Source organism: Balaenoptera ricei, chromosome 2 (genome assembly GCF_028023285.1).
Source record: "Balaenoptera ricei isolate mBalRic1 chromosome 2, mBalRic1.hap2, whole genome shotgun sequence".
NCBI classification, from domain to species: domain Eukaryota; kingdom Metazoa; phylum Chordata; class Mammalia; order Artiodactyla; family Balaenopteridae; genus Balaenoptera; species Balaenoptera ricei.
In genome coordinates, this window is record NC_082640.1 from 32,078,156 (window position 1) to 32,104,689 (window position 26,534).

The following is a 26,534-nucleotide window of genomic DNA, read 5'->3' on the forward strand; positions in this document are numbered from 1 at the left end:
GAGAACTGATTGGGCGAATGTCTCAGGTGCACTGAGAAGTTGTCTTTCTTCACTTAAGTGTGTTCATAACACTTCAGCATTGCCGTCTCCCAAAGCCTGTCCCTGAAGTTATTTTTGAAAATCCCGAATAGTTCTCTTAGCTCGGGCAGCATCCCTCTGGCTACCTCTGGCTCAGTGATTAAATGACCAAATCTACGCTTGTGTGTAATTCTGAAGTCAGTTACCCGTTTACAAGGTTGCCGGATTGTTGAGTGAATGAATGAATGGATGAGCACCAAAAGTCAGAAAGGAAGTGCTGATCAGTATTACATGCATATAATGGGATGTGTTATATAACAGTGCGGTGTGAATGTTTTCATCTTTCTGGTTGGGTAGCCTGTCTGAGGAGTTCTTCTAGACCACTCCCGTGGGGTAATACGTCAAATTATTACTGAGGTAAAATGTGGCCCTCGTATTTTCCAAAGCAGAGTTAGATGTGGCGGGCAGGATGTGGAATTTTGTGTGTCAGTGATCATTCACCCCTGAAGCTTGGATGGCCTGGTCTGCCCCCTGCAGGTACGCAGCGGCCGCGCACATGCTGAACGACATCTCCACTGCGATGGCCAGCGGGGCCTGGGAGGAAGCCAGGGAGCTCGCTCGGTGCGCAAAGCAGGATTGGGACGGACTGAAAGACCACCCGTCCCTGAGGTGAGGTGGCTCTCGGGTCCCTGTCAAAGTTTACTGACTAGCCGAGTTGTTCTAACTGCTTAAGGTCTTTCTTTTCATGAAGAGCACGCTCCTTTCGTTTTGTGGTGAAACCAACATGTGCAGGTGAATTTCCTCCTTGCTTTGCGTGGAGTCAAAGTGCTGGGTGAACAGAAGGGCACGTCTGGAGGTTTGGAGTGAATTTATACACTTGGTCCCTGTGTGGCAGACAGCAGCTTGCCGCCTTTGGGTGGGCTGGCCTCTCTGGGGGTCGGTCAGCTGAGTTTTACCGTGGGGGAAGCCCAGCCGCAGGACAGAAGCTGTGGGAACTGTGCCAGGTGTCTTCTTTCTGCTGGAAATTCCAGCAGCTGTAAAATTCTGAAAAAGAAAATGAACATTTACCTCGAAAGTTCAAGTACACAGCACGTGATCCTTCATTTTGTTTGGTTTAATAAATGTTAAACATATTCCGTATGGTTAAGAGATTTTTTCCTTTCTTTGTTACATAGTGATGAGAAAAATTAGTATTATTAAGTATCTTTTTCAAAAAAAATTTGGAACTGAAGTCCGTGCAGAAATAATATGGACTTAAAAACCATAGCCAGGAAAATGGCGTTTACTGTTAAGAAAAAATAACTGAATATTTTGTCCGTATTTTGTTTGGGAGTAACTCAGACAAAATTGAGCCATTTACTTAAAGGCCTTTCTAGAAAGGAGACGACCAGTCGACTTCTTACCCTGTGATGTGCACGTACATTGGAGGATTTTCTTAAGATAATTCAGGAAAATTTGTTAACGTTTCTCAGACCAAGCAGAAGAAAAATGTTTAAAACAAGTTAATAGGTGATTTTCTTTGTTTAAAAAAAAGACCTCGTGGCCAGGAAGTTGGGTTCCTGTAGGACAGAGGCTGGTAGCCTCTTCCGTGGAGGGCCAGCTGGGCGGTGGTCAGGCTGTGCCAGCCACATGCTCACTGGCCTCTGCTGTCCTGCCGTGAACGTGCCCGGCCCCACCCCCCCCCCGCCCCGCCCCGAGCGAGCGGGCGGGGCTGTCCCAGTGCAGGTGTGTTTGCCCACACCGAAATGTGAGTTTCATGTAATTTTCACAGGCCACAGACTAATTTTCTCCTTTTGACTTATTTTAACCATTTAGAAACGTGGAAATCACGCTGGGTTTGTATAAAATCAGGTGGGGGCCCTGCGTCTGGCCTGAGGGCGGGCGTTTGCTGACCTCCAGCTCTCATTTCTCACCGCTGTCTGGGGGACCTTGGAAGGGTGGCTGTAAGAGCGTAGATTTGTGGTGTAGAAAACTGCACACGACAGGCAGTGTTCAGAATATATCTTCTTAAAAGGTAGGAATTCAGTCTGCTTTGTCATTTCTTGTGATTGTCTTACAATACATAAACCAAAGCGCTAAACTGCTGGTGTACGTCTTCGTCCTAGATACCATGAGAAATTACCACTCTTTCTCCGGTGTTTTACCGTTGGTTGGGTTTATACAAGGATTTTGTCCCGAACTGTTGAAATACTGCAGAGACTTCACATGTACAAGGTGAGTGCACAAGCCCCTTCACCCGGCTCTTACTGAGGGGGACCTGCCTGGCTCTTGACTTCTCCCAAGTGATTGGTCAGCACCCGGCGATGCGACGAGGGCCTGCTTCCCGTGGGCACCTGCCATCTCCTGGACAGTAGGAAGATGGCCAAGGGCGACCTACTGTTCCGCCAGCTGTGAGCTGACGCCTGTGCACCAGGATTTCCAGGTGACGGTCAGCGCCCCGCAGGGAGCCGCCGGTGGTCTCTGCAGCCAGAGCTTAGCCGCCGTCAGAACCCACTGTGTGACAGGGAGGGTCTCCCCAAACCCCTGAGGCAGAAACCTCACCTCTGCTTGTGTTTCCCTGACAGCAGTAGTGCACGGTCTGGAAATAATTTATAATCACGAATGAAAAGTTCTGTCCTATCCCTCCTCGTATTAAACATTGTGAGATTGCTGGAGTTAGCTTCTGTTGTGTTGACACTTGTGTAATTGAAACATGGTGTTTTACAAAGAGAATGTGCTAGGGCTGGGCCAGTGGGTCCCCCAAGAGGGGTCTGTGGCACACCCCCCGCTCCCCCCCCCCCCCCCCCCCCCCCCCCCGCCCAGAGGCCCTGTGGGGTTGGCTTCGGGGAATCTGCGAGTGTGTCTATGGGGTTTGTGCCTTTTTCTCAGGAGATGCGTTAGATCCTTCAAAGAGATCCGGGAACCACCAAAGATGAACATGAAGCGTGACCAGTAAACCTAGACCAGAAAGTCCCCCTGTTGAGGTGGGGTGTTTGGGTGAAGACCCCCTCATTCCTGTCCTGCCCCCTGCCCCTCACAGCCTCGGCCCTGTGACCGGCTGGGTTCCCAGAAGCACATGGGCCTGCAGCCCAGCCACTGCTCCTGCCCAGAGTCTGACCGTGTCCGGCCTGCACTGCCAACCTGGTTTGCAGAGAGTGCCGTGGGGAATCACAGAGCTGCACAAGGTGGCGGGGGGCCTGCTGAGAAGTAGGGGGCGCCTCCGGAGCTCAGGCCACTCCCGAGGGACGTCCCAGGGCCCCTCTTGGCAGTCCGGGTCCTGAGCCTTACTTTAGAATGGAGAGGGATGCTGTATAGATATACTTTGCCAATTTTCCTGACTACTCAGTATAATGGCAGACTCTTGGTGTGTAGGCTTCTAATGCGCGTCCCTTGTTGTTGCCACAGGAAGCCGTCAAGGAGCTTGAAAACCTTTTGTCCCAGAAAGTGTACTGTCCTGACAGCAGAGGCCGGTGGTGGGACCGGCTGGCTCTCAACTTGCACCAGCACCTGAAGCGCCTGGAGCCGGTACTCAGCCGCGGGAGCTGCCCAGCCTTTGTTCAGTTTGGCATACATTTAAAAATATAGCAAACTGTTAATACCTTAAAAATCTAAATGTAATTAGAACGTTGATTTCTTTTTTTTTAACTTTTATTTTATATTGGACTATGGTTGATTTAGAACATTGGTTTCTTTTTTTTTTTAATTTTTAAATTTTTGGCTGTGTTGGGTCTTCGTTGCTATGTGTGGGCTTTCTCTAGTTACGGCGAGCGGGGGCTACTCTTCGTTGCGGTGCGCGGGCTTCTCATTGCGGTGGCTTCTCTTGTTGGGGAGCATGGGCTCTAGGTGTGCGGGCTCAGTAGCTGTGGCTCGTGAGCTCTAGAGCACAGGCTCAGTAGCTGTGGCGCACGGGCTCAGTTGCTCCGCGGCATGTGGGATCTTCCCGGACCAGGGCTTGAACCTGTGTCCCCTGCATTGGCAGGCGGATTGTTTTTCTTTTTAGACGAGAGTGAGTTTATTGAGAACAAAGAGCAGAGTTAGTGAGGGCACTGCCAACACAGCCAGCCGACCTCCTGATAGACCAGGGAGAGCCGACCGGCAGGCGGATTCTTAACCACTGTGCCACCAGGGAAGCCCCTGGTTTCTTTTTTTTTAAATTTTTATTTTATATTGGACTATGGTTGATTTAGAACGTTGATTTCTTAAACATCCTTCTTTGTCCGTGTTCTTCCAACCCCAGAAGAAGTAGTAGGGGCGCGAACATGGGGGCGACAGTGGGGTTGGTGGGTGTGTCGGCAGCGGGATCGTGTCGGGATTCAGGGATGAAGTTCTAGGGGTGGAGGGAGCTGGAGGGTTAGATGTGTCCGCCTTCACACAGTTTTGGAAATGGTGGTTTTGGAAATGGTGGTTGTATTCACTCGTTGCCCGGGGCCTCCTGGTAGAAAGATGGATGGAAGGCGTTCCTCCCGCCGTGAGACGTGGTGTCTGACTCAGCAGGGCGGATGCCTTCCCTTCCAGGCGCTGCCTTCTCTGTGGCGGGGACCTTATGAGTCTGAGGACACCATTGGCTGCCAGCTGCTGCAGCCAGCAGGGCGGGGCCTCCCGAGGTGGCGACAGTGGCCCTCTGTGTGGCCACCTGCGGTCCCCGTCCCTGCCAACCTCGTGTTTGCATTGAGCAGAGGGCACTACGGCTCTGGGAGCTTTTGTTTTTCCAGGGGCAGGTCAAGTGAATCAGGATGATGGAGGGCTGGAAAATTTGACCACGGGGATGGACGATGACATACTATTTTTACTGCCTTAACCTGAAAAGGTGCCTTGTCACCTCAGGTGCTTCCAGCTGGGAGAGCTGTTTCCTCTCCCGGAGGCGGGTGTGGTGCTCCCCGCCCGGCGCTGATTCGGGCTGATAGGGCAGGAGAGGCCTCTGGTGGCCCCTCACCCAGCGGGGACAGAGGGTGTGTGCACACTGCCTGTCTCTTTCATTGAAATAAAGGTTCCAAAGAGTTGATAGACTTTCCCCTTGCTCGGATCTGCTGATAGGAGCGTTCACTCATACTCAGAGGTTATCTTTGAGACAGATGGAAAACCCTGGTTCCTTTTCGCCTTTTCCCAAAGATCTTCCCGGCCATGCTCATAACCCGTTATTTTGTCACCGTTCCTTCCTTCTCTACATCAGTCTCCAGGGAGGGCACCTGCCAGCCCAGCAGAGGCTCATGCCTGCAGGTGCCCAGCAGTTGGCCAGGCCAGGCTGAGCCCGAGGCCGCCCCTCCCTGTGGCCAGCCCGGCTCCCACGGGGCTACAGAGCCGCCCCAGGGCCTCATTCTCTGCTTGATTCCTCTGGACCACCCCACTCTGATGGCCTGATCTTCACTGATTTTCAGGGCTTTTGTTTTACTTTTTATTCTTTTATTGTAATAAATATATACGACAAAGAAAACTTGCAGTTTAACCATCTCTAGGTATACAGTTCAGTGGCGTTAATCATACAGCTGATCCTTGAACAACTCGGGGATCGGGGCGCCGACCCCCCCTGCCCCTGCACAGTCAGAAATCCATGGATAACTTTGTATTTGGCCCTCCATTTCTGAGGTCCTGTGTCTGCAGATCCAACCCACTGTGGACCGTGCAGTGCTGTAGTCTTTACTGGAAGAAATCTGTGCGTGTGTGGACCCGAGCAGTTCAGAACCGTGTTGTTCAAACATCAGCACTGTCTGTTCCCCAAATTTTTCATCCTCCAAACAGAAACTCTGCTCCTTTGAAACAGTTACTCCTGTTCCCTCCTGCCCTGGTTCCTGGTTCCCGGTTCCCTGTTCCCTGTTCCCTCTAATCTGCTTCTGTCTCTAGGAATCTGCCTGTTCTGGGTATTTCCATGAAATACCCAGAAGTGGAATCATGTAATCTTTGTCCTTTTGTGCCTGGCTTATTCCCCTCAGCATAACGTCCTCAAGGTTCATCCATGTTGTAGCAGGTGTCAGAATGTCCTTCCCTTTCAAGGCTGAATAATACTCCATTGTGTAAACGGACCACGTTGTGTTGATCCATCCATCTGTAGATGGACACTTGGGTGGTTCCTACTTTTTGGCTGTTGTGAATAGCACTACTGTGTACAAATACCTGTTTGAAACTCTGCTTTCAGTTGTGGTGGGCGTGTACCTGGATGTGAGGTTGCTGGGTCACGTGGTAATTCCGTGTATGACTCTGTGAGGAACTGCCAAACTGTTTTTCACAGTATTTGGATCATTTTTCCATTGTTGCCAGCAAAGCACGAGGGCTCCAATTTCTCCCACATCCCCGCCAACACTTTTTATTGTCCATTTTTCTGAGTACAGTCATCCTAGTGGGTGTGAAGTGGTATCCCAGGTAGTTTTCAGTATTTTTGTTTATTTGTCCAGCCCTGAATAACCTTAGAAAATGCGTAACCCCTTCAAACCTAAGATTCTTCTCCCTATAAATGAGGCTCCCTGGGACTGGGAGGTGGTCAGACGGCCGGGCTCCTGCCCTAGAGGGGCCTGCTCTGCGTTCGGAGCCCCTGGGTGGTGCCCCGAGCGCGCCCCGGACCAGGTCCCTCTCCCCAGCCGCCTCCGTCTCCTGAGCGTGTGGCAGCTGACATGGGCTGTGTCCACACGTGTGACCAGGACATAGTGTCGGGAGCACGGCTGCTCGTGCCCCAGACATTTGCATCGGGGTCTGTGCTTCTTCTGTGCTCGGCATGGGACCTAAGGGAATGTCCTTGTCTCTGGAAGGGCTGCTTTGCCCACCACTAGTTAGCAAAATGAATGATTAGTTAACAGTGGGGTTTCCCGTCACATGAAACGAGGGGATGCTGCATGGGGACTTCAGGACCCTGACAGGCACTGTGCTCTTTTCTAGGCCATCAAGTGCATCACAGCAGGGCTGGCGGATCCGGACGTGCGGACAGGCCACCGCCTCTCGCTGTATCAGAGGGCCGTGCGCCTGCGGGCCTCTCCCAGCTGCCAGAAGTATGCGCACCTCTTCCGTCAGCTCCCAGAAATCACCGTGGATGACGTCAAACATGTAAGTAAATATTCTTGGGGCACTTGGGATGTATTTTTGTTTTTTTTCCTGAACGCAACCTTAGAGAGGTTTTCAGCGCGTGTTTCTTGTCGACTCCAAAGACCCTCTGGCTTGCTGTGGGCAGCGACCTGGCCTCGCCCCTGTCCTCACCTGGGCGTTGGGAGGCTGGGCCGGCAAGGGCTGTGACTCTGTAAACTCCTGAGTCAGCAGCTCACAGCCTTTCCAGGTCCCCCTGCCTGGTCAGGGCCCCAGAGAGCAGGGGGCCGGGCGGTGACCTGCGTCCTCATGGGCGCCAAGGTGCGGGTCACATGGCCTGGCACCGCGCTGAAGATGGGTGGCCTTTCGGGGGTGGAGGACAGTGTGTCCTTGGGGTAGCAGAGCCGGGTGTGCAGGGCTGGAGCAGGAGGAAAGCTAATGGCTGTCCTCCCCTCGCCCCCCCCCACTGCAGGTGACCGTCACGGGCCGGCTCTGCCCGCAGCATGGGCCGGGCAAGTCTGTCTTCGTGCTGGAGGCCGGGGGGACTGCCCCTGCCACTGTCCTGTGCTCCGTGGAGGAGCTGGCGCTGGCCCATTACAGACGCTGTGGCTTCGACCAGGGTAACACCAGGGCCGTGTGGCCACAGTGGGTGGTGTCCCGCCCCACAGCCAGTGTCCGCACCTCCCACCCGTGAGGGCAGCGCCTTCTGAGGGGACGCGAGGAGCAAGGGAGGCCGGGTTGCCCTCAGAGAGCTCCTGTCAGGCAGGGGGACAGGACGGGGCAGAGGACCACGAGGTGCTGCCGACAGCCAGCCGGTCAGAGGAGGGGAGCCGGGGCCAGGCTGCTTCCAAGAGGGACCGGCAGTCTGGGGGGGTGGGTGGCGTTAAGGGGATGGAGGGCCGAGCCCTGACAGGACGTCATGCCTGGGACCAGAGACATGGTTGGAAGAGTTGTGGGTCAAATTCCTTGTAAAATGAGCTCGCGAGCCCATGCGAGGGAGGAGAGCAAATGTCAGTAAGGATTGGAGGTTTTCCCATCTTCCTTCCCAAGAAGCATGTGTGATCACCCGCCCCTCCAGCCGCGCCCGCTCTGCTGCGTCTCCTGGGAGCTGAGGCCTCACAGTGAAATGATGGACGTGACCTCGCGAGAGAGAAACACCGCTAGTTCCTGCTGAACTGGGCTGCTCTGTGTGTGTGTGTGTGTGTGTGTGTGGTTGTGTGGGTGTGCATGGGCGTGTGCGGCTGCAGGGCAGGTGGTCTGTGGCCCCTCAGGGGTGAGTGGGACTTTGCTCTTTGAGCCGCTGATGAGATGCTCTCTGTGTCTCAGGCCAGATGTGCAGAGGGACCAGGACCACGTGCCCCTGGTTCTCTTCTTTCTGGGCTGCTTGGCATCCTCTTTGTTCAGACTTTGTAGGTTTCACTCGGAAGCCGTTTTCTGAACCGTGTAGAGCCCAAGTGGGAATTAATTCTGCCTGGTTCCAGAAACTGGGAGCCGAGGACTCCCTTCAGCCATCTAGGGGAGGGGAGGAGGGCTGAGGAGGGCACCCGGCGTCTCTGCTGCTCGGGGGTGAAGGCGCCAGAGGGAGAGACCCCGCGGCTTGCAGATGCGAACCTCAGGGAACCTCAGGGAGGTGATAAGCGTCCCTGGCCGGGGAGGGGATGCGGCAGGCCAGCCAGGACGGGCCCGGACCTGGATCCTGTCCCTCGCTTCCTCCCAAGCCTGTGTCTCCTTTGTCCCCTCTGAGTGCTGGGAGCAGCCCCCGGCCCCCGGGCCATCCTGGGGACGTCCCCGGCATGCGGGTCTCAGCCAGGAGACGCCGAGGGCAAGGGGTCCACGTTCGGGAGTTGGGCCTGGCCATTTGAGGTACACCTGAGTAAGACGTGTGGTGACTCGTGTGCGACGGCCTGTGTGCTGTCAGCAGCCCAGGCACCGGTGTCCAGACACAGTGGAGGGGCCGCGCCCGTCTGCCCACGCGTGTGGGGCCTGTGCCGGGTCCTGAGGGTTGTCACCGCGGGCCTGCTCACCTGAGAGCAGCACAGAGCTGTGTTAAGATCGTCTGCTTGTCCCTGCCGTCCACTGGAGGTGGCTCGGCTTGTCTGTGTCCCTGTCAGCCCTCTTCCCTTCTTCCATTCTTCCTTCGATCTTGGCCTCGGAGAAGGAACTGCAAATTCAGTGCTTTGTCTAAGGCCAGACTGAAGAAAAGACTGTGAGAATTTGCCTTATAATTGGTAAAAGGAACTGGTCAGTCTCTGTCCTTAGTGAATGTACTGAATAGAAAAGTAACATAAAAACCGTGAGGGAACCGCAGAGGAAGCTGCAGCTGCCCGTCAGGGCAGTGACGACGGCTGGGCAGTTACCTTGGAGGGACTGGGGCGTGGGGGGGGCTTTAGCCTTTTTTAAAAAATAACTTGTTATTAATGTCATGGAAGCTGCGGAACATGCCTTTATGTTTATGGGAAAGCAGAGAGGTGTGCGGAGCTCCCCGCGCCCCCTGCTTCACCCAGCCCTCCTCCATCCGCCGTCCCCCCTAATGTTGGAAGCAGACCCCAGACCTTGGCTCCTGTGGTCACTCCCAGGGGGCCCACGGGTTCGGTCCGCATGTCCAGGCCAGACCCCCCCTGTCTGTGCTGAAGGGTCACTAGGTTGAAGAACACTCAGGTATCTTCACGTATGTGAAAATCAGGACATCATTTCACTGGCGTGTGATGGGATCGTTCAGATGAGTGAGGACACAAAACGATCCCGCAGGAGGGGACCTCGTGACACACGGGCCTCTCTCTGCTGCGTGTCCCAGGTCGATGGTTAAGATGAACCTGTGTGACGTCTGTATCACTTACCGGGAAGGTGATGCTGCTGAGGGTGAAGTGCACACGCCAGTGAGGACAGAGATGCGGGAGGCCCGGAGGGTCAGGAATAAAAGAACAGGACGCAGGATCGGTCCCCACGGCGGTGGCGGGAGCCCTGTGACCCGGCGTCAGGGGAGGAGCAGCAGGCCCTGGGCAGGCGGCTGCCGGCTGTGAGCCGCACGCAGCGAACGCTTTCAGTTTAGCCGTGAGCTTGAAAGACAGATGGACAGTTCCGATTCTGGAATATCAATTTTTTAATATTTTTTTCCTTTATTAAAATTGATGCAGTGAACCTGAGCAGAACCCTGCTGTGGGCCTTTCCTCTGGAGAAGGTTTGGTGTGAGGGCGACCTCAGACCCTCTGGGGAAGTTTCTTTCAGAGTTCCTCAGAAGGATCTCCCCAGATGAGTGGACTTAACAGCACCAGCGCACGCCGACGGCTCAGGGTTCAGGGATGCTGCTGTCCAGGGCGGAGGGCCAGGCTTGCCTCCCTCCGGCCCGGCAGGCGTGCAGGGCTCCTGGGCGAGGCTTCAGCTGGCGGCCCGAGCAGATAGCGGAGGACGGCCTGCGGGGCAGGGGCCAGCTGAGGGGGCGCACAGCGCAGCCTGGACGGGGAGGAGGGCCAGGGCTGCCTCCAGTGGGCCTTGATAGGGACCTGTGCTGCCTCTGACCTCGTGTGCGATGCCTGGGGCCCACTGGCCGGAGAGATGCTGCAGCCTGTTCAGGGGGCGCAGGCGTCAGGTGCGCCGAGGGGCCGGGTGGGGCTCGGCTCGCTCCGGGAGGCCCCAGCCCTGCGGACCCTGCTCTGCCGTTCACACGGCCTGGGGCTGGGCCTGGCCTCTCTGAGGTCACCGCCCCATCGTGTGGTCTGGATGTGGGGTGAAGGGGGCGTCTGGACTAGGTGGTCTCTGACGCAGAAGCTTTCCGTGAAACCCCGAGTCTTAGAAACCCCGGGCACGGTGTCCAGGCCGAGGCAGAGGAGTACTGGGTGGAGGAGGCGAATGGGGTCAGAGGGCACAGGCTCCCAGGGCGCTCAGACTCCTTCCCAGAGGGCTTTTCCAAGTGAGGCCGAGGGACCCCCTGCCCCAGAGCCCCTCGGGGGATGCCCCCGCCTCCGAACCCACCGAATGGAACCCCCAGAGCCCGGGGAGGGAATCTGCTTTTATTTATTTTTAAACGTGTTCCTTAGGTTTTTCCACTCTAGCTCCAAAACGTGCATTTGAATTTTCTCATGATTACTAAGATTTTTTGCCTTTAAACAAGGCTTCTGTATATAAGCAATATAATGTAAAAAAATGACCTAGGAATGGAACAAAAACAGCATTTGCATTTGAATGTAAAATATTTGCTATTTTCTTCAAATTGAGTAGGCAGTAGGATATGGTGGTGGTTTTTAAAAAACAGAAGAAATGGATTTTTCTTGTGTGTGTGTGACTTTGTCTCAGGGATCCACGGGGAAGGGTCCACCTTCAGCACGCTGTACGGCCTCCTCCTATGGGATGTCATCTTCATGGACGGGATACCAGACGCCTTCAGAAACGCCTACCAGGTAATCACGGCACGTTTTCAGGCAGCAGAGACTCCTGCACGCGCGTGAGTCACTCCCGCCTGGGTGCCCCGCCTCTGCAGCCATCAGAAACCTGCCCCTCTTTTGGATCCTGGTGCTAATTCCACCATAAGAATAGTTTTTAATTTTAAAATGTGATTCATACAATTTAAAATGTAAGGATGTTAAGTTTTAAACTTTAAGCCTACTTTACTGGAATCATTCCGTTTGAAACTTTTAGTGTAAGTTTCTTCAGCTTCACCCTGGTGGGCCCAGGTGCTCTCACATGCTTTGTCACATGTGCCTGCTAAGAGTTCCACCAGTTTAAACTAAAAGCTCCTTTTGCAAATTACTCTAAAAAACCCAGTGTAATAAGTTGCTTTTATATCAGATTACTTAGGTAATTTTTACATATCTTTTGAGAAAAAGAATGCGTCAACTTCATCAGATTGGCCAGTTTCCAAATTTGATCTTGACTCTTCTCATGACTCCGGCCTCCCCAGGCACAGCGTGAGCTTACTTTCCCTGCACACAGGCGGCCCCACTGGACCTCTGCACCGACAGCTTCTTCGCCAGCAGAGCACCGGCCATCGAGGCCCGGCTGCGGCAGATTCACGGTGCCCCCGTGGAGAGCCTGCGGGCCTGGGTGGCAGCCGCGTGGCAGGCCCAGGAAGGCAGGGTGGCCTCCCTTGTCAGCTGGGATCGCTTCGCTTCTCTTCAGCAAGCCCAGGTGACGGTCTGCAGGCAGGATTCCTTGATGTGGGGTGTCCTTTTGGCAACTGTAACAAAACACACACACGTATGCCTACATGCATGTGTATGTGTGTGGGTATATATGCACGCACACACGTACGCGTGTGTGTGTGTGTGTGTGTGTGTGTGTCGTACCCCAGCCCACAGGCCTGTGTTACTGAAGGAACAATCACAAGCATGAACAAGCCTCAGTTACACCTTCTGCCCATTTGGTTGGCAGCTTCCCTTGGCCTGGCCTGTGGCCCCTGGAGGGCGGACACCGTCCCTGTCCTGTGACTGCGGGCCTCTGAGGGTCATCACTGTCACATTCCTGAGTGCTTACCCCAAATTCCCTCTTCCTTAGCTGCTCCCCGGATGTTCCCGACCGGGCAGAAGCTTGGTAACTGACCCAGGGAGAAGTGGTCCCCAGAGCTTGCTGGGGGCATTCTAGCCCCTGGCTCTGGAGCCCAGCACAAGCAGCAGAAGGGCACTTGGTGTTCCTGGACGCATCTCTGCTGAATGACACATGGAGTCCCCGCCCCACCTCACAGTCACTGGGGGGGCTTCAGGGTCTCTGTCCTGGGGGAGGGCTGACTGTCCCTGTGTTTCGTGTCCAGGATCTTGTGTCCTGCCTGGGGGGCCCCATCCTCAGTGGTGTGTGCCGGCGCCTGGCCGTGGACTTCCGACACTGCCGAGGGGGCCTCCCTGACCTGGTGGTGTGGAGCTCCCAAAGTCACCACGTTAAGGTCAGTTGAGCCAGAATGGAAAGTCATGTTGGTAACTTTATGATCAACTTAATCAAAGGCCACAATCTAGGCATTTCTAGCATGGTGGTTGATAAGGCCGAATCCCTTGAGAGCTGCTGGACTGAGGGCTGGGGTTGTTCGGTGGCTGTTGGCGGAGGTGCCCTTGGTGCTGGCATGTGGGCCTCTCTGCAGGCAGCTCCCCCGATGGCAGCGTATTTCATCCGAGCAGGTGAGTGAGAAGGGCCAGGGTGTGAGCAAGACAGAAGTCAGTCTCTTAGCAGCTGATCTTGGCAGTGAAGTTCCATTGCTTTTGCTGTGTCCACTGTTAGCAGCAAGTCCACACTCAAGGGTGGAGGTTTTGCAGGTGTGAGCGCCAGGAGGCCAGGATGGTTGGGAGCTGTTTTCTAAGCTCCAGGAGTGAGCACTTCCTCACGTGTTGTAGGCTGGATGCCTCCCTTGCCTCACCCTGCTGCCCATCACAGGCTGGTGTCTTCCTTATTATTGAGTTTTGAGATGAAAAAAAAACTCTGGTACAAGTCCTTTTTGACAAAGTCACAACCTAATCTGTTCTTTAATGAATCATGCTTCCAGTGTCATATGATGTCTCTGACTGTAATTGTGGATTTGGGTCTTTCTCCCTTGCAGTTAATATCAATGTTTGCTTCATATATTATTCGATGTATAAACTTAGGATTGTCATGTCTTCTTGATGAATTGAACTCTTGATCATTATGAAATGACCTTCCTTTATTCCTGGGTTCTTTGCTCTGAAGTTGAACTGATATATAGCCACTCCAGCTTTCTTTTGGTTAGTGTTAATGTGATACTTCTTCTATTCTCTTATATTTAACATATTTTTTCTTTATATTTGAGTTTCTTATATATTCTTGTAGGCAGCATTTATCTGGGTCTTACTTTTTCATCTAATTTGACAACCTCTGCCTTTTAATTGGGTATTTGGAACATTTACATTGAATGTTATTCATGTTTGGCTTTAAACCTGTCATCTATTTTTGTTTTTTTTAAAAGGACGCACTTATAAACTTATTTATTTTTGGCTGCATTGGGTCTTCGTTGCTGCGTGTGGGCTTTCTCTAGTTGTGGCAAGTGGGGGCTACTCTTTGTTGCAGTGTGCAGGCTTCTTATTGCGGTAGCTTCTCTTGTTGTGGAGCATGGGCTGTAGGTGTGAGGGCTTCAGTAGTTGCAGCACTCGGGCTCAGTAGTTGCAGCACTCGGGCTCAGTAGTTGCAGCACTTGGGCTCAGTAGTTGTGGCTCGCACGCTCTAGAGCGCAGGCTCAGTAGTTGTGGCGCACGGGCTTAGTTGCTCCGTGGCACATGGGATCTTCATTTATCATGCACATAACAACAGTATATTTTTGTATCTCCTCTCCCAGCCTTTGTGCTGTGTTCATACATTATACCTCGACATGTTATAAACCCTGTGGCACATTATTTTTGCTTTCTACAGTTGACTGAGTCTTTATATTTACTCATGTAGATACAAATTCTAATGTTTGTCATTCCTTTATATAGATCCAGATTTCCGTGTACTATCATTCTCTCCTTGACTGAAGAACTTCCTTTAACATTTCTTGAAATGGAGGTCTGCTAGTAATGAATTATTTAGGTTTCATATATTGATATTTTAAGACTTTAAGTCTTTGTTTTTGAAAGATATTTTTTTCTGGGCAAAGAATTCTGTTGACAGTTTTTTTTCAGTACCTTAAAATATTGGTCCACTGTTGTCTAGCCTGTAGTTTTCAACGAGAAATCAGTCTTTCCCCTCTGGCTTTTAAAAATTCTGGCTGCTTTGAAGAGATTCATTTTTTCACTGATTATGCAATTTAGTTATGATGTTTCTTAGTGTCATGTTCTTTATGGTTCTGTGCTTGGGGTTCACTGAGCTTCTTGGATCTTTGGGTTTAGTTTCCATCAAATCTGAAAAATTTTTGGCCATTATTTCTTCAAATATTTTTCTCTGTCTTCTTCCCTTTGGGGACTCTAATTAAACTACTCTTAGGTTGCTGAAATGCTCTCTTCATTAAAAAATTCTTTTCTGTACTTCGTTTTGGATAGTTTTCATTGCCGTGTTTTGAATTTTGGTGATCTGCAGTGGACAAAACTGACACAGTTACGCTTTCATGGAGCTGATGTGTAATGAGCAGTTTTATCTTGTGATAAACACCATGAAGAAGTGCATACGAAGGACCCTTCTTAGAGATGAATTTCAGCTGAGCACCGAAGAAGACGTCAGGCACGTGAAGAACAGGGAGACATGTCGTAGGCGGCGGGAACAGCAAGTGTGATGAATGTCTGCCCTTTGGTTGGGCAGATGTTGTCTGTCTTGGGAACTGAGAGGAAGCCTTTGGTGTGGTTGGCAGGTGCCAGATCACACAGTTTTGTAGGTCACGGCAAGAAGTTTGGGTTTAATTGCAGACCTGACAAAAAGTGATTGAGGGGTGTTAAGCAGGAGAGTAACAGTGCAGTGTGTGCTTTAAAACTATTTTTCAACTGCTGTATTACGAATAGATTTCCTAATTCTCTGTGAACTGTCTGGTTTCTACAGAAAAGGCAACTTTCTCACTGAATTTCATATGTGTATGTTTAGTTGCTATACATATGTAAGTACAGCAGCATAGAGGATAAGCCATCTAAATAGTTGTCAGTGGAAACTACCGTAGCTTACCTGAATGACCCCTCTGTCTCCCAGCTGGTGGAAGTGAAGGGCCCCAGTGACCGTCTTTCGCAAAAGCAGATGATCTGGCTGGATGAGCTGCACCGGCTGGGGGCGGACGTGGAGGTCTGCCATGTGGCTGCGGTCGGAGCCAAGAGCAGGGGCCCCAACTGAGAGCTATGGGCCTGGGAGCATCTGAGAGCGTCAGAAGCGTCAAGTGTCACTACATCTTATTTAATTTTGATTTTGTTGTTATCGTAATAAACCTGGCAGTGTAAGGACTTATCACTGTACAGTGTCTGTGTATCACAAACCTCGGTATTGGCTTCAGTACACTCACTGATTCCACACAGCAGGTAATGAACTTTTAAAAAGGTCAAAACCTTGGTGGCCGTTTCAGGAGCTAGATGCATCTGACTTATAGGAAAGCTAGAAAACCCCCCAAAAGGAGATGATTCACAGCTTTGGGTCTTTTATAAAAGGAGCATACACAATGTTTCTCTCTAAAAAGTATATTGGAAATGGAGATTCCTTAATTTATCTATGTTTTTCTATACTGCCCTTACACATCTGGCTGCTAAAATTCTTGTTTTATGATTATCCAAGAAGGGCATAAACAGATGAAACTCTGATTTCTTTAGGAATTAAGAAACAAATTCTCATTAACTTCCTTATTATTTCTGTCAGTGCTTGCTCTCGGGTCTGTGTCACCAAAGGGAGGGACATTCGTTATCAAAGGCAGTTGTCCTTTTTCGTCCTTCTCCTTGGGAACATCCCTAATGACAAGAGGCAATTTCCTGTATGCATACAGGTCTCATTTTATTGTGCTTTGCAGATACTGCGTTTGTATAAATCGAAGGTCTGGGGCAGCCCTGTGTCGAGCGAGTCTTATCAGCACCATTTTTCTAGCAGTATTTGCTCACTTCAGGTCCATAATGGGTCACATTTGGGTAATTCTCACCATATTTTAAACTTCTTCATCATCATTATATTTGTTATGGTATGACTTGCTGAAGGCTCAGATGATGGTTAGTATATTTTAGCAGGACAGTATTTTAAAATACTTCAAGGTAAGAACACTTTTTTTTAGACATAATGCTACTGCACACTTAAAAGACTACAGTATAGTGGAAATATAACTTTTATATGCACTGGAAAGCCAGCAAATTCACATGACTTGCCTTATCGAGATAGATAGATACTCGCTTTATTGTGGGGCTCTGGAACCCACCTGCAGTATCTCCAAGGTGTGCAGGTACAGGGCTGCCCGTCACTGTTGGAAGAGCCTTGGGCTGGGGAAGGTGGACGCAGGAAGGGGTTTATCAGAACGGTAGGCCCAGGCATGCCGGGCCAGGCTCCTGCTCCCAGAGACTAGTTCCAAGACCTTCTTAAGGAAATGGTACTCCCCAGCTTTTTAATTTGTTAAATAATGGAAGGACGAGTTAGAGCCTGGTCCATGAACCCACATGGCCATGACAACAGCCAGTTGTGAACTGAGGTTAGAAATGTTACCGATCTCTGCCTTGCTTTACAGCAGACAGAGCGTCGCGTGGACGACACACAAGCACAGCTGAAGAAAACACCCTCGCTTCTTGATGCTCTTGTGTTCTCGCAGGGGATTCATATTGACAACGAAGGCAACGATTCCTGTGAAAATTTTATTAGCGGTCAACACTTCCTTCACATTCACCACTGCTGAAAAGCAGGGTCTCTCACCTTCCTGCACATCCTACTTTAACCCAAGTCATAGTCAATTTTAGGCACAAAGGTTTTCATTTTCTCTCAAAATCAAGTTTTAACTGCTTGAGGTTACTACTACAGCAAGCAGATTTTGTTGAAGGACACGTTGAATAGTTTTCACCCTCTGTTAGCACAGATTAATATACTTTCTTAAATAAAGTTAGAAATTTTTGGTTTTAAAATTGGTTTCCATCACAACAGTAAGACATGGTACACCTTTAAGTCCGATCCTAGTGAGTCCGGAGCTGCCTGACGCCTGTGTGGCCCTCTGTCAGCACAGGCTCTGTGTCCGCGTCCAGAACCACATTCGGACTCTGTCCCCACACGTCCTCTGTGCCAGCAGCGTGCCAGGCAGCTCTGCAGGGGCCAGGACTCAAGGCTGTAATAGTTGTTTTTCATATTATGCACGATAAACCGTGGCACAATAATCATTATATAACAACTGTTCAGCAAAAATAAAACAAAAAACTATATTTTACTACATTTGATTATCGTACAAAAATATGCAAATTTTCTATTTTAAAACAGTATTAATAGTACCTAATCATTTTTAAACTTGCAAGTTAACCAAAAAAAATTACTAAAAGGGTTGAAATAAATGTGAGAGGGAAGAAGAAAGCTATAAAGAAGTAAATGCTCAATCCAAGAAAACAGTAACAAATTCAGAACGATTTGTAATAATAAAAAAAGCAGCCTAATGAAAAAGGAAGAAGAATTATTACACTTCCAGTGGCAGGATATGCTGTGGGGTTTTCAGGGGACCGGAGCTGGTTTCCAATCAAGGACTTTAAAACGTTTAATGGCAACAGTGCTATTTATATAAACTAAGAAAGCCCTTACTTTCTAGACAAGTTGGCAAAACACTGGGTTTATCCACACGATGGGTTTGCTAAGACTGCATAGGAACTTCTGTCCCTGTAAGTCCAGAGACATTATCCAACCATTTTTAAAAGGCAAATAATTCAAATAGAAACATCTATTTGTTACATATAAAGGTAAAACACACTGTTTTGAAAAAACTTGTTTTAGAAAAGGACATAAGCTAACTAGATACTTTACTATAAACGTTTTTTAAAAAGCTTAAGATGGCAGTTTAAGAAACTCTAAATAACAGCCACATTGAAGACATCCATCTTTTACACAGAATTGAGGGGTGTCGGGGAGGCTGTGACCAGCATGGCCACAGTAAGCTCCAGCTCTGGCCCACAGCTTTGGCTCGGCTCTTGTGACACAACCTGAAAACGGATATTTGAGACGAGAGCACACCTCTGTCTGCGCCTCGGAACACCTGTCACAGGTTGGGTGGGGCGGGCGCTCTCACCATTTGTTACAGTGGCAGTATTTTGAGAGAAGTCCGTTGTTACTCTCCTGTCCTCCCTTCCTAAGCACTAAGCACTCAGGTGACCTGACTCAAGACCTCATCACTGATTTCCAAGGGAAAGTGCCCCCGGGAGTGCTCCCCACTGGACTCTGACGGGGCCTCTACTTTGAGGGTGGGTGTCAGTGATGCTGCCGCACCGACCCGGACCCTGCTTCAGACCCGCTGTGTTCGGTGACTTTCAGAGGGGTGTGTGCCTCTGGGGACTCCTGGCTGTCGGTATGATGCTGAGTGTGACCAGCCTCTTTCCAATGTGCAGTGGGACTTTGACACCCTAATTTAAAAAACAAATTCTGTTTTACTCTGTGTTCTTCATATCTTAATATTAATGTCAAAGGCACTTCTAAATTTAATTATCTATATAGCAAATGCTTTTAAAGTCAGCAGTGCATATCATTTTAAAGTTAGTCCTAAGGAAACTCATGATTTTAAAACACAGTGATCTACGGTCCCAAAGTGATCTAAAATAAATTACAGTGTGAGAACACACAACTCTCAGGTGAGCTCAACTAGAGATAATAGAAAGTGACCAGAAAAATACACAAATACCTACTAACGCCCACTGGGGGTTTACTGGATGCTTCGTGAAAATATACTAAACACTAATTTCTTAACTCTCCTGATGTCTGCTTCTCTGGGCTGCTAATCCAACTGAGGATCAGGGAACCTTTAGGAGGTGGCTGGAAAAATGGATGTAGACAAGATAAATGTCGCAGACAAAACCTGATTAGTTTGATCACAGTAATAAGATCCTGGGGATGTCTGCCTGCAAATGATCTAAAAATGAGCCAGACCTAGAATGATAGAAAGAGGACATAAATAACAAAAGTTATACCTATCTTTTAAAAATATTGTGAAGGAAGCATAATTCAACATGTTTTAAAGTATTAGTGCAAATTTCAACTGTTATTCTTACGTATAGAACGATTAGAGCTTCAAACGCCTCGGCCAGCAGTTTTACTTCAGAGGAGAAGGTCTCTCGCGCCCTCAGAACGTTCAGAAAGCCACTCCGCCTCAGTCTTCATTTGCTAGTGTCTCAGTAGATAACCATATTTTGGCCCCACTTAAAAACTTGCCTAGCGGTGTCCCTGAAATGCTCCGTCTGCACAGATTGCCCACTGGGGAAAAGGGGAACGAGGAGGAGAGGAAGTCCGGTGTCCCCGGGGCGTCGTGCGGGCCACCAGCGCGGAAGTACAGCCTGCTCTGGACCAGCTCGGGGCAGGGGGCTTCCGGGGGGCTGCCCTGGGGCTGCCGCAGCGCCCTGCTCAGCACGTCCACCTCGTCCGCCAGCAGGGAGACCTTGTGGAAGGCCGTGATGAAGCCCCCGCGCTGGATCTGGGCCTCGGGGACCCAGCGGAAGTAGCAGAGTTTCCACAGTTTGATGTGCATTCCGGAGAGAAGCGGCAGAATCACCCCGTGCAGGTCGGCCGGCTTGGAGAACCACTCTCGGAAGTACTGCTCCGCACCCCTGTCCTGGCTGTCGCTCTGCTCGGGGGGGTCTGGCTTTACTTTTAATATTAATGAATTTCTCCTGGGAAGTAACTCTTGGTCACTGATGATTCCATTCTTTAAGGAAGCTGGCATTCCTCTTAGTGTGGAGCTGTAGCTTTTCTGTACAGAAGAGAGATTTTAGCATTATTTTCCTGGAGCTTCCCTTTTTAGAAAGACAGTAGAAGTATAATGGTAAATATAAACTCGAAATTAGGAAAAACTGGTAGAATTTCAACCTTAAAGAATATTTTGTTCCTTCCCTGGTAATACTTATTCCAATCCTCCTCCACTGGAGCTTAACACTTTTAGGCCTTGACTCTGCCTAGGCTGTAGCCTGCATGGGGGTGGGGGGAGATATATTCTATCCATTATAGGCAGACCTCAGAGATACAGTGGGTTCGGTTCCAGACACCGGAGTAAAGCGTGTATCGCAATAAAGCAAGACACATGAATTTTTTGGTTTCCCAGTGCATACGTAAATTACGTTTCCAATATACTGTAATCTATTAAGTGTGCAATAGCATTATGTCTAAAAAAAACTATATACATACCTTAATTTAAGCACTTTGTTGCTAAAAAATGCGAACCATCATCTGAGCCCTCAGCGAGTTGTAATCTTTTTTCAATAGCAATGTCAAAGATCACTGATCACAGATCACCATCACTAATACAATAATAATGAAAAAACTTGAAATATTGTGAGAATTACCAAAATGTGGCACAGAGACACAAAGTGAGCAAACACTGCTGGAAATATGGCACCGACAGACGAACTCAACACAGGGTTTGCACAAACCTTCGATTTGTAAAAAATGCAGTATCTGCAAAGTGCAATAAAGCAAGTGCAGTAAAACGAGGTCTGCCTATAATTTGCTGAAGTGTGAATTTCTAAGATTTCTGGTCAGAAAAAAGCTAGACCTGCTGATTCTAGAACAGGCTGAGTGGACGGGCTTCAGGAGTAGGGCCCTGGGTGCAGGGCTGCAACTGCTGACTCTTGAGATGACGACCAGGGCTGTGTGGGCCTCAGACAGCAAGACGAAAAGTCGGGGCGGGGTCATCTGAGTGAGAAAGTGAATGACCCCTCCAAACCTGCACTGGCAATGCTGTCATGGGAAGTGACTGGACTTTTAATACTCTGTTCTGAAAAAGATGTTTTTGGTTATGTGTGAGCAAATACAAGGTTTTTACTGTTAGTGCATTTCTGTAATTTACCTTTGTCCGTTTAAAAGACTTCACAGAACCGTTTTGTACACAAGGCGTGCTCTTTCCAATGTAAAAGGGGTTGTGGAAAAGGGTGCGATCCTTTGCTGTAAACTGAAGAGACCAGTCCCAAACTGAGGGGAATTTTAAACCCTTTTCATCACCCAGTTGGATATTTTTGCTTATAGCAAATTCCTGCAGAATAAAATATTTGAACATTTGTGAAAAGATGCCAAACTAAGATTTTCTCATAGTAAATTCATTTCTGACGGTCATTCATCATCATACAAACGAACTTTTCTGAACGAGAGCGACTCCAATCCCACTGGAGCCGCATGCTCCGCTTCCCGAGAACAGACATTGCTGGCGCCTCGCACGGAGGAGCGCGCAGAGCCCTGCGCCGAGAGGGGAGCTGGGCCCCTGGGCAATGAGTGTGTTGGTGAGCATGACTCGTGAATGGAGTTCTCCCTGGTGCCATGGCCTGAATAAATCCATCTCCTTATACATCCACACCCCCAATCCTGAACAACGCATTCCTTCAGGATGCTCTGCATGATGCTTCAGCTCACAGAATGTCTGCTCTACTGCTGATTTGATGGAGCAGTTTCATGGATGAGGAATCCAGGCTCACCACCTTCCCAGACCCGGGCCTGAGGATCCCACAGCTCACTGTGAGGGCAGCCCCCCTTCCTACAAAGTCTTCCTGAAGGCCCACAAGAGCTGTCCTTTCTGTCTCTCTCAGTGGTCACTGCAGCATTTGTTGGCTATACCCATTGCTCCAGATGTGGGTGAGACACAACTTGTGGTTCCGGAAGGTTCCACCAGGGGCAACCAGAAGCTATAGATAGTTTCAAGTTTGGCTTGAGACCCTCCTTACTCATGGTTCTTCCTCTCAGTCAAGGAATTGGGACTAGAAACCAATGGTCCTAACGTAAAAGTGACTGCCACGCGGCATGAGGGTCTGAGCACATCCAGTAAGCAGCGCCCAGAGAGAACCGCAGTCGCGTCACGCCTACGTTTCCTCTCTCAAATCCTTCTCCACGGGACTCCTGAAGAAAAATAATTTGCTTTGTACAACTTATATTCTACTGACCTAGGAAACAAATGTCCTCAAACAGGATCTTATCCATTACCCATTCAGACAGCCCAAATGTGAAAATATAAATACAAAAGCACGACATTTACGGCACTTAAAATGATTTACATCTTTCAATTGGCTTATTATGAACAATAAACATCAGAGAGAAATACATAAAACGCTCACTGATAAAAATGATACAAGTTCAAGTTCCTGGATTTTTAACCAACTTTAAATAATTCCTTCAGAAATTACCGCTTAAAATGGTAGCTAAGACAGTTTAAACACACAGCTAACTGTACTTCTACGCTATCTCAATAAAGCAGTTCGCGCCGGCCACGGCGGGCGCCACTCACCGTGCTCTGCTGCACGCGCTGGTGCGGGGAGTTGAAGAGGAAGGTGCCGAACAGGGCCACACGGGTGCTGTCGTGCAGCACCGCCAGGTAGGTCTCGGAGAACTCGAAAGCCGCCGGGCACTGCTCCTGCAGCTGCCACGTGGCGTCCAGGAACAGCAGGAACACGGGAGCCTGGTGGACACACGTTGAAACGGGATTACTCAACGCTGCCCTTCAGTGTCTACATCTATTTCCAAACCTCTTGCTGATATGAAGAAAGAGATTAATAAGAAAACAGCGAGGCCTCAGCACTTGGCTCTGAAGCTGAGCGAAGGGTACGTGAGCACATTAGACGGCCGTGTCTAACCTAAGAACCAGGCTGGCCTGAGACGCATCACAGCCCTCCTCTGCCCGCCAAGTCCACCAAGCTGAAGTGGCAAAGTCGACAGACGGGCAGGGCGTGGCCACGTGAATGGGGGACAGTGAAATACGTGTTTCACGTGTTCCAGCTGATCCTGGAAACAATTCTTTAGAACATTTAAAACAAAACAAAAAACCAAAAAAACCCCAAGACCAAGAAACAACTCTTTGGTGGACCCTGCAGACTCAGCATCCGGAAACCTTCCTGGAGCTTCAGAAAACAGCTGGCGTGGCCTCGGGGTCACGTGGTACACCCCCAAGTACAGCAGCTTACGACAGCTACTGTGACAGCTACTGCATCCTGCCCAGTGCTTCCCCGAGTCCTAGCGTTTCAGAAGTGAAGCATTCACTGTTGAGGTTTCCTCAGATGACAGAGACTGTTTTACACGAGACAGCACGAGTCAAAGTGTGCTCTCGGGAGCCACCCTGACCACAAGACACCTGCAGGGCCTGTCACAGCTCCACTAGGACCCCAGGCAGCCACCAACCCCGCAGCTCTTACAAAGATGCCCCCTCAACTTGCCATTCTTAACGTACGTGCCCCATTTTAAGAAACTATGATATTCCAAACCTGATTTTTCAAAATATCTAACATGCTTGTTGTCTGCTTGCAGAAGAGTTAATGCAGCGTTTCTTCAAGCAGTTTTCAACTTAGAGAAATTCAACAGGCAATTTTTTAAGACTTTTATCTACATAGTTATGAGAATCTTCATAAGTACCTCAACTTGGACTCTAATCCATGAGTCAGTCTTGGCCCAAGAAGCTAAGATGTACTGAAGGCAATATTTAAAAAGTCTCCTCATCTCTTTACGGATGGAGCATCTCTTCATGTAACGAAAGGTTTTATCCTGTGCACACTGAAGGACTGATAATAGGCATGAAGGTTTTGTTACCTCTTTCTCTGATCTCTTTAAGTGGCTGCATCTGTCCAGGAATGGATATCCTGCCATGACCCACTCTTTCTGTATCAGACTCTGAAATCCAGTGATTGTCCTAAAATAGGGATCCAGCATCACTTGAACAAGAGAAGCTACAATACAGCTCAAGTCTCTTCCCTCCTCCTCTGTCAATAAGATGGAAAGAAAATGATTAGTACGTAGAAAAATGCTAAGAGAGAAAGGAAGGAAAGGCAAAGTATATACTTCAGTGTTCTGTGCCTGGGCGGCCTTCAAAATCACCCATGTTACGAAATTTCATTCAGGCCCAGCCACTCTAAAATATTACAAACTTTTAGATCAACTAAAGTAATGTTTAATGAGGAGATGGCCTTTTATCTATGAATGTTTTCCAGATAATTAGAAGCATATCCCTCACACTTTTTACATTTACATGATTTGTGGTAGAAATCTTTCCAGAGTCCATTCTATTTCTGTGCCAAGGATATTAAATATCATGCAATCTTTCTACTGACAGCTTCATATGGTGACTCAGAGGTGAATGAGAGAAATGGAATTGTCCACCATCATCCAAAATGGTGGCAAATATTTCCCTCCCATCTTTTGTAGCTTCCTTTTTAATGAGGCCAGTAATTCTCTGATATCAAAGCCAGTCAAAGAAATCAGAAGAAAACTATCAAATAATATCCCTTATGATTAGATGTAAAAGACATCAACAAAGTATAAGCAAGCCAAATTATCTCAGAAATGCAAGAATTTATCCTAAGAATGAAACGTTGGTTTAACATCTGACAAAGTAACACACCGTAATAAAAAAATAAAGGACAAAAATAACACAATCATTTCATTAGATGAATAAAAAGCATCTGTGTGATGAAAATCCAACATTCATTCTGGATAAAAACTCTTAGCAAACTAGGAATGGAAGGGAATATCAACCCAATAAGAGGAATCTACAAAAACCTACAACTAACATCATTCTTATTAGTGAAAGCCTGGATGCTTTCCTCCTAAGATGGGCAACAAGACAAGGACGTTTGCTCTTGTCACTTCTACTGCACATTGTCCTGGAAGCTTACACAGGGAAGTTAGGCAGAAAAAAGAAATCAAAGGCATCCAGAATGGAGAGGAAAAAGCAATAACTGTGTCTGCAGACAACACATGTATGTACGTAAAAAAACCCCTAAGGAATCCACAAAGGACTACTAGAACTAATGAATGAGTTTAGTAAGGTTGCAGGAATTCTATACACAATCACAACGAGTACACAAAAAACTTGAAAATGAAATTAAGAAAACAACTGTATTCACAATAGCATCAAAAATAAAATATTTACAGGGAGATTTAACAAAATAAGTGCCAGAGTTGTACACTAAAAACTTATAAAACACTGCTGACATGACATGAAAGAAAACCCAAATAAATGGAGAGACATTCATTTCATGGATTGGCAGATTGAATATTGTTAAGATGGCATTCTCCCCAATCTACAGGTTCAACATATTCCTATCAAAATCCCAATAGGATTTTTTGCTGATCCTAGAAGTTATACAGAAATGCAAAGGACCTAGAATAACCAAAACAATTTGAAAACAAAGTTGGAGGACTTACATGTCCTAATTTCAAAACATACTCTAAAGCTACAGCACTCAAGATAATGTGGTACTGGCGTACGGACAGACAAAGATCAATGGAATAAAACTGAGAGTCCAAAAATAAAGAGCCAGTCAGCAGACCTTTGCCAAGGCATGTCAATAGAGAAAGAACAGTCTTGTCAATAAATGGTGCTGGGACAATTCAATAAACACACATGCAAAAAAAATGAATATAGACGTTTACCTCACATCATACACAAAAATTCATTCAAAGTGAATCACAGGCCTAAATGTAAGAGCTAAAACTATAAAATGCTTACAGAATAAAACATGGGAGAAAGTCTTCATAACCTTGAATTAGGCAAACAGTTCTTACATATAACACCAAAGATGTGATTCATAAAAGAAAAAAATGGATAAATTAGACTTCATCAAAATTTCAAAATTTGTGCTTCAAAAGTCATCAAGAAAGTGAAAAGACAAACCACAGACTAGGAGAAAATATTTGCAAATCTTATAAAGATACAAAGAACCTGTATCTAGAATTGTAAAGAATTCTTTGAACTCAATGATAAAACAACCTAACTGAAGAATAGACAAAAGATTTGGTATTTCACCAAAGTCAATATATGAACGGCCAATCAGCACATGATATGCATTAGGGAAATGCACATAAAAATTGCAATGAACTCCCACTTCACACTTACTAGAATGACTACATTCCTAACAGCAGACGATGAAGTGCAGAAACAAACCCTCACACACTGCTGAGGGGAAGGGGAATCGGGTATGGTCACTTTAGAACACACTGTGGCAGTTTCTTACAAAGCTGAACATAAATGTACCATAAACTCA

The 26,534-nt window shown here is 48.5% G+C and overlaps 2 protein-coding genes across 6 annotated transcripts in view; one reads left to right on the forward strand and one right to left on the reverse strand.

Moving 5' to 3' along the window:
- The window catches only part of FAN1 (FANCD2 and FANCI associated nuclease 1), a 29,427-nt gene extending 13,600 nt beyond the window's left edge, over positions 1-15,827 (forward strand). For 2 of the 4 annotated variants that reach the window (XM_059912293.1, XM_059912292.1), the window contains exons 6-14: positions 556-687; positions 2,124-2,232; positions 3,403-3,522; positions 6,862-7,026; positions 7,475-7,622; positions 11,293-11,396; positions 11,929-12,123; positions 12,743-12,871; positions 15,583-15,827. In XM_059912293.1, coding sequence (XP_059768276.1) covers positions 556-687; positions 2,124-2,232; positions 3,403-3,522; positions 6,862-7,026; positions 7,475-7,622; positions 11,293-11,396; positions 11,929-12,123; positions 12,743-12,871; positions 15,583-15,720 — 1,240 coding nt within the window. In that variant the 3' untranslated portion in view covers positions 15,721-15,827. Of the gene's footprint in view, positions 1-555; positions 688-2,123; positions 2,233-2,886; positions 2,982-3,402; positions 3,523-6,861; positions 7,027-7,474; positions 7,623-11,292; positions 11,397-11,928; positions 12,124-12,742; positions 12,872-15,582 lie in introns of those variants that run through there. The other 2 variants (XM_059912294.1, XR_009500710.1) reach the window with 2 other exon arrangements.
- Positions 15,828-17,190: 1,363 nt separating this feature from the next.
- MTMR10 (myotubularin related protein 10) overlaps positions 17,191-26,534 on the reverse strand; it is a 44,920-nt gene continuing 35,576 nt past the window's right edge. For both annotated transcript variants that reach the window (XM_059912296.1, XM_059912297.1), the window contains 4 exons: positions 24,082-24,251; positions 22,790-22,960; positions 21,368-21,550; positions 17,191-20,275 (listed from right to left, as the gene is read on the reverse strand). In XM_059912296.1, the coding sequence (XP_059768279.1) occupies positions 19,679-20,275; positions 21,368-21,550; positions 22,790-22,960; positions 24,082-24,251 (1,121 nt within the window). In that variant the 3' untranslated portion in view covers positions 17,191-19,678. The remainder of the gene's footprint in view (positions 20,276-21,367; positions 21,551-22,789; positions 22,961-24,081; positions 24,252-26,534) is intronic.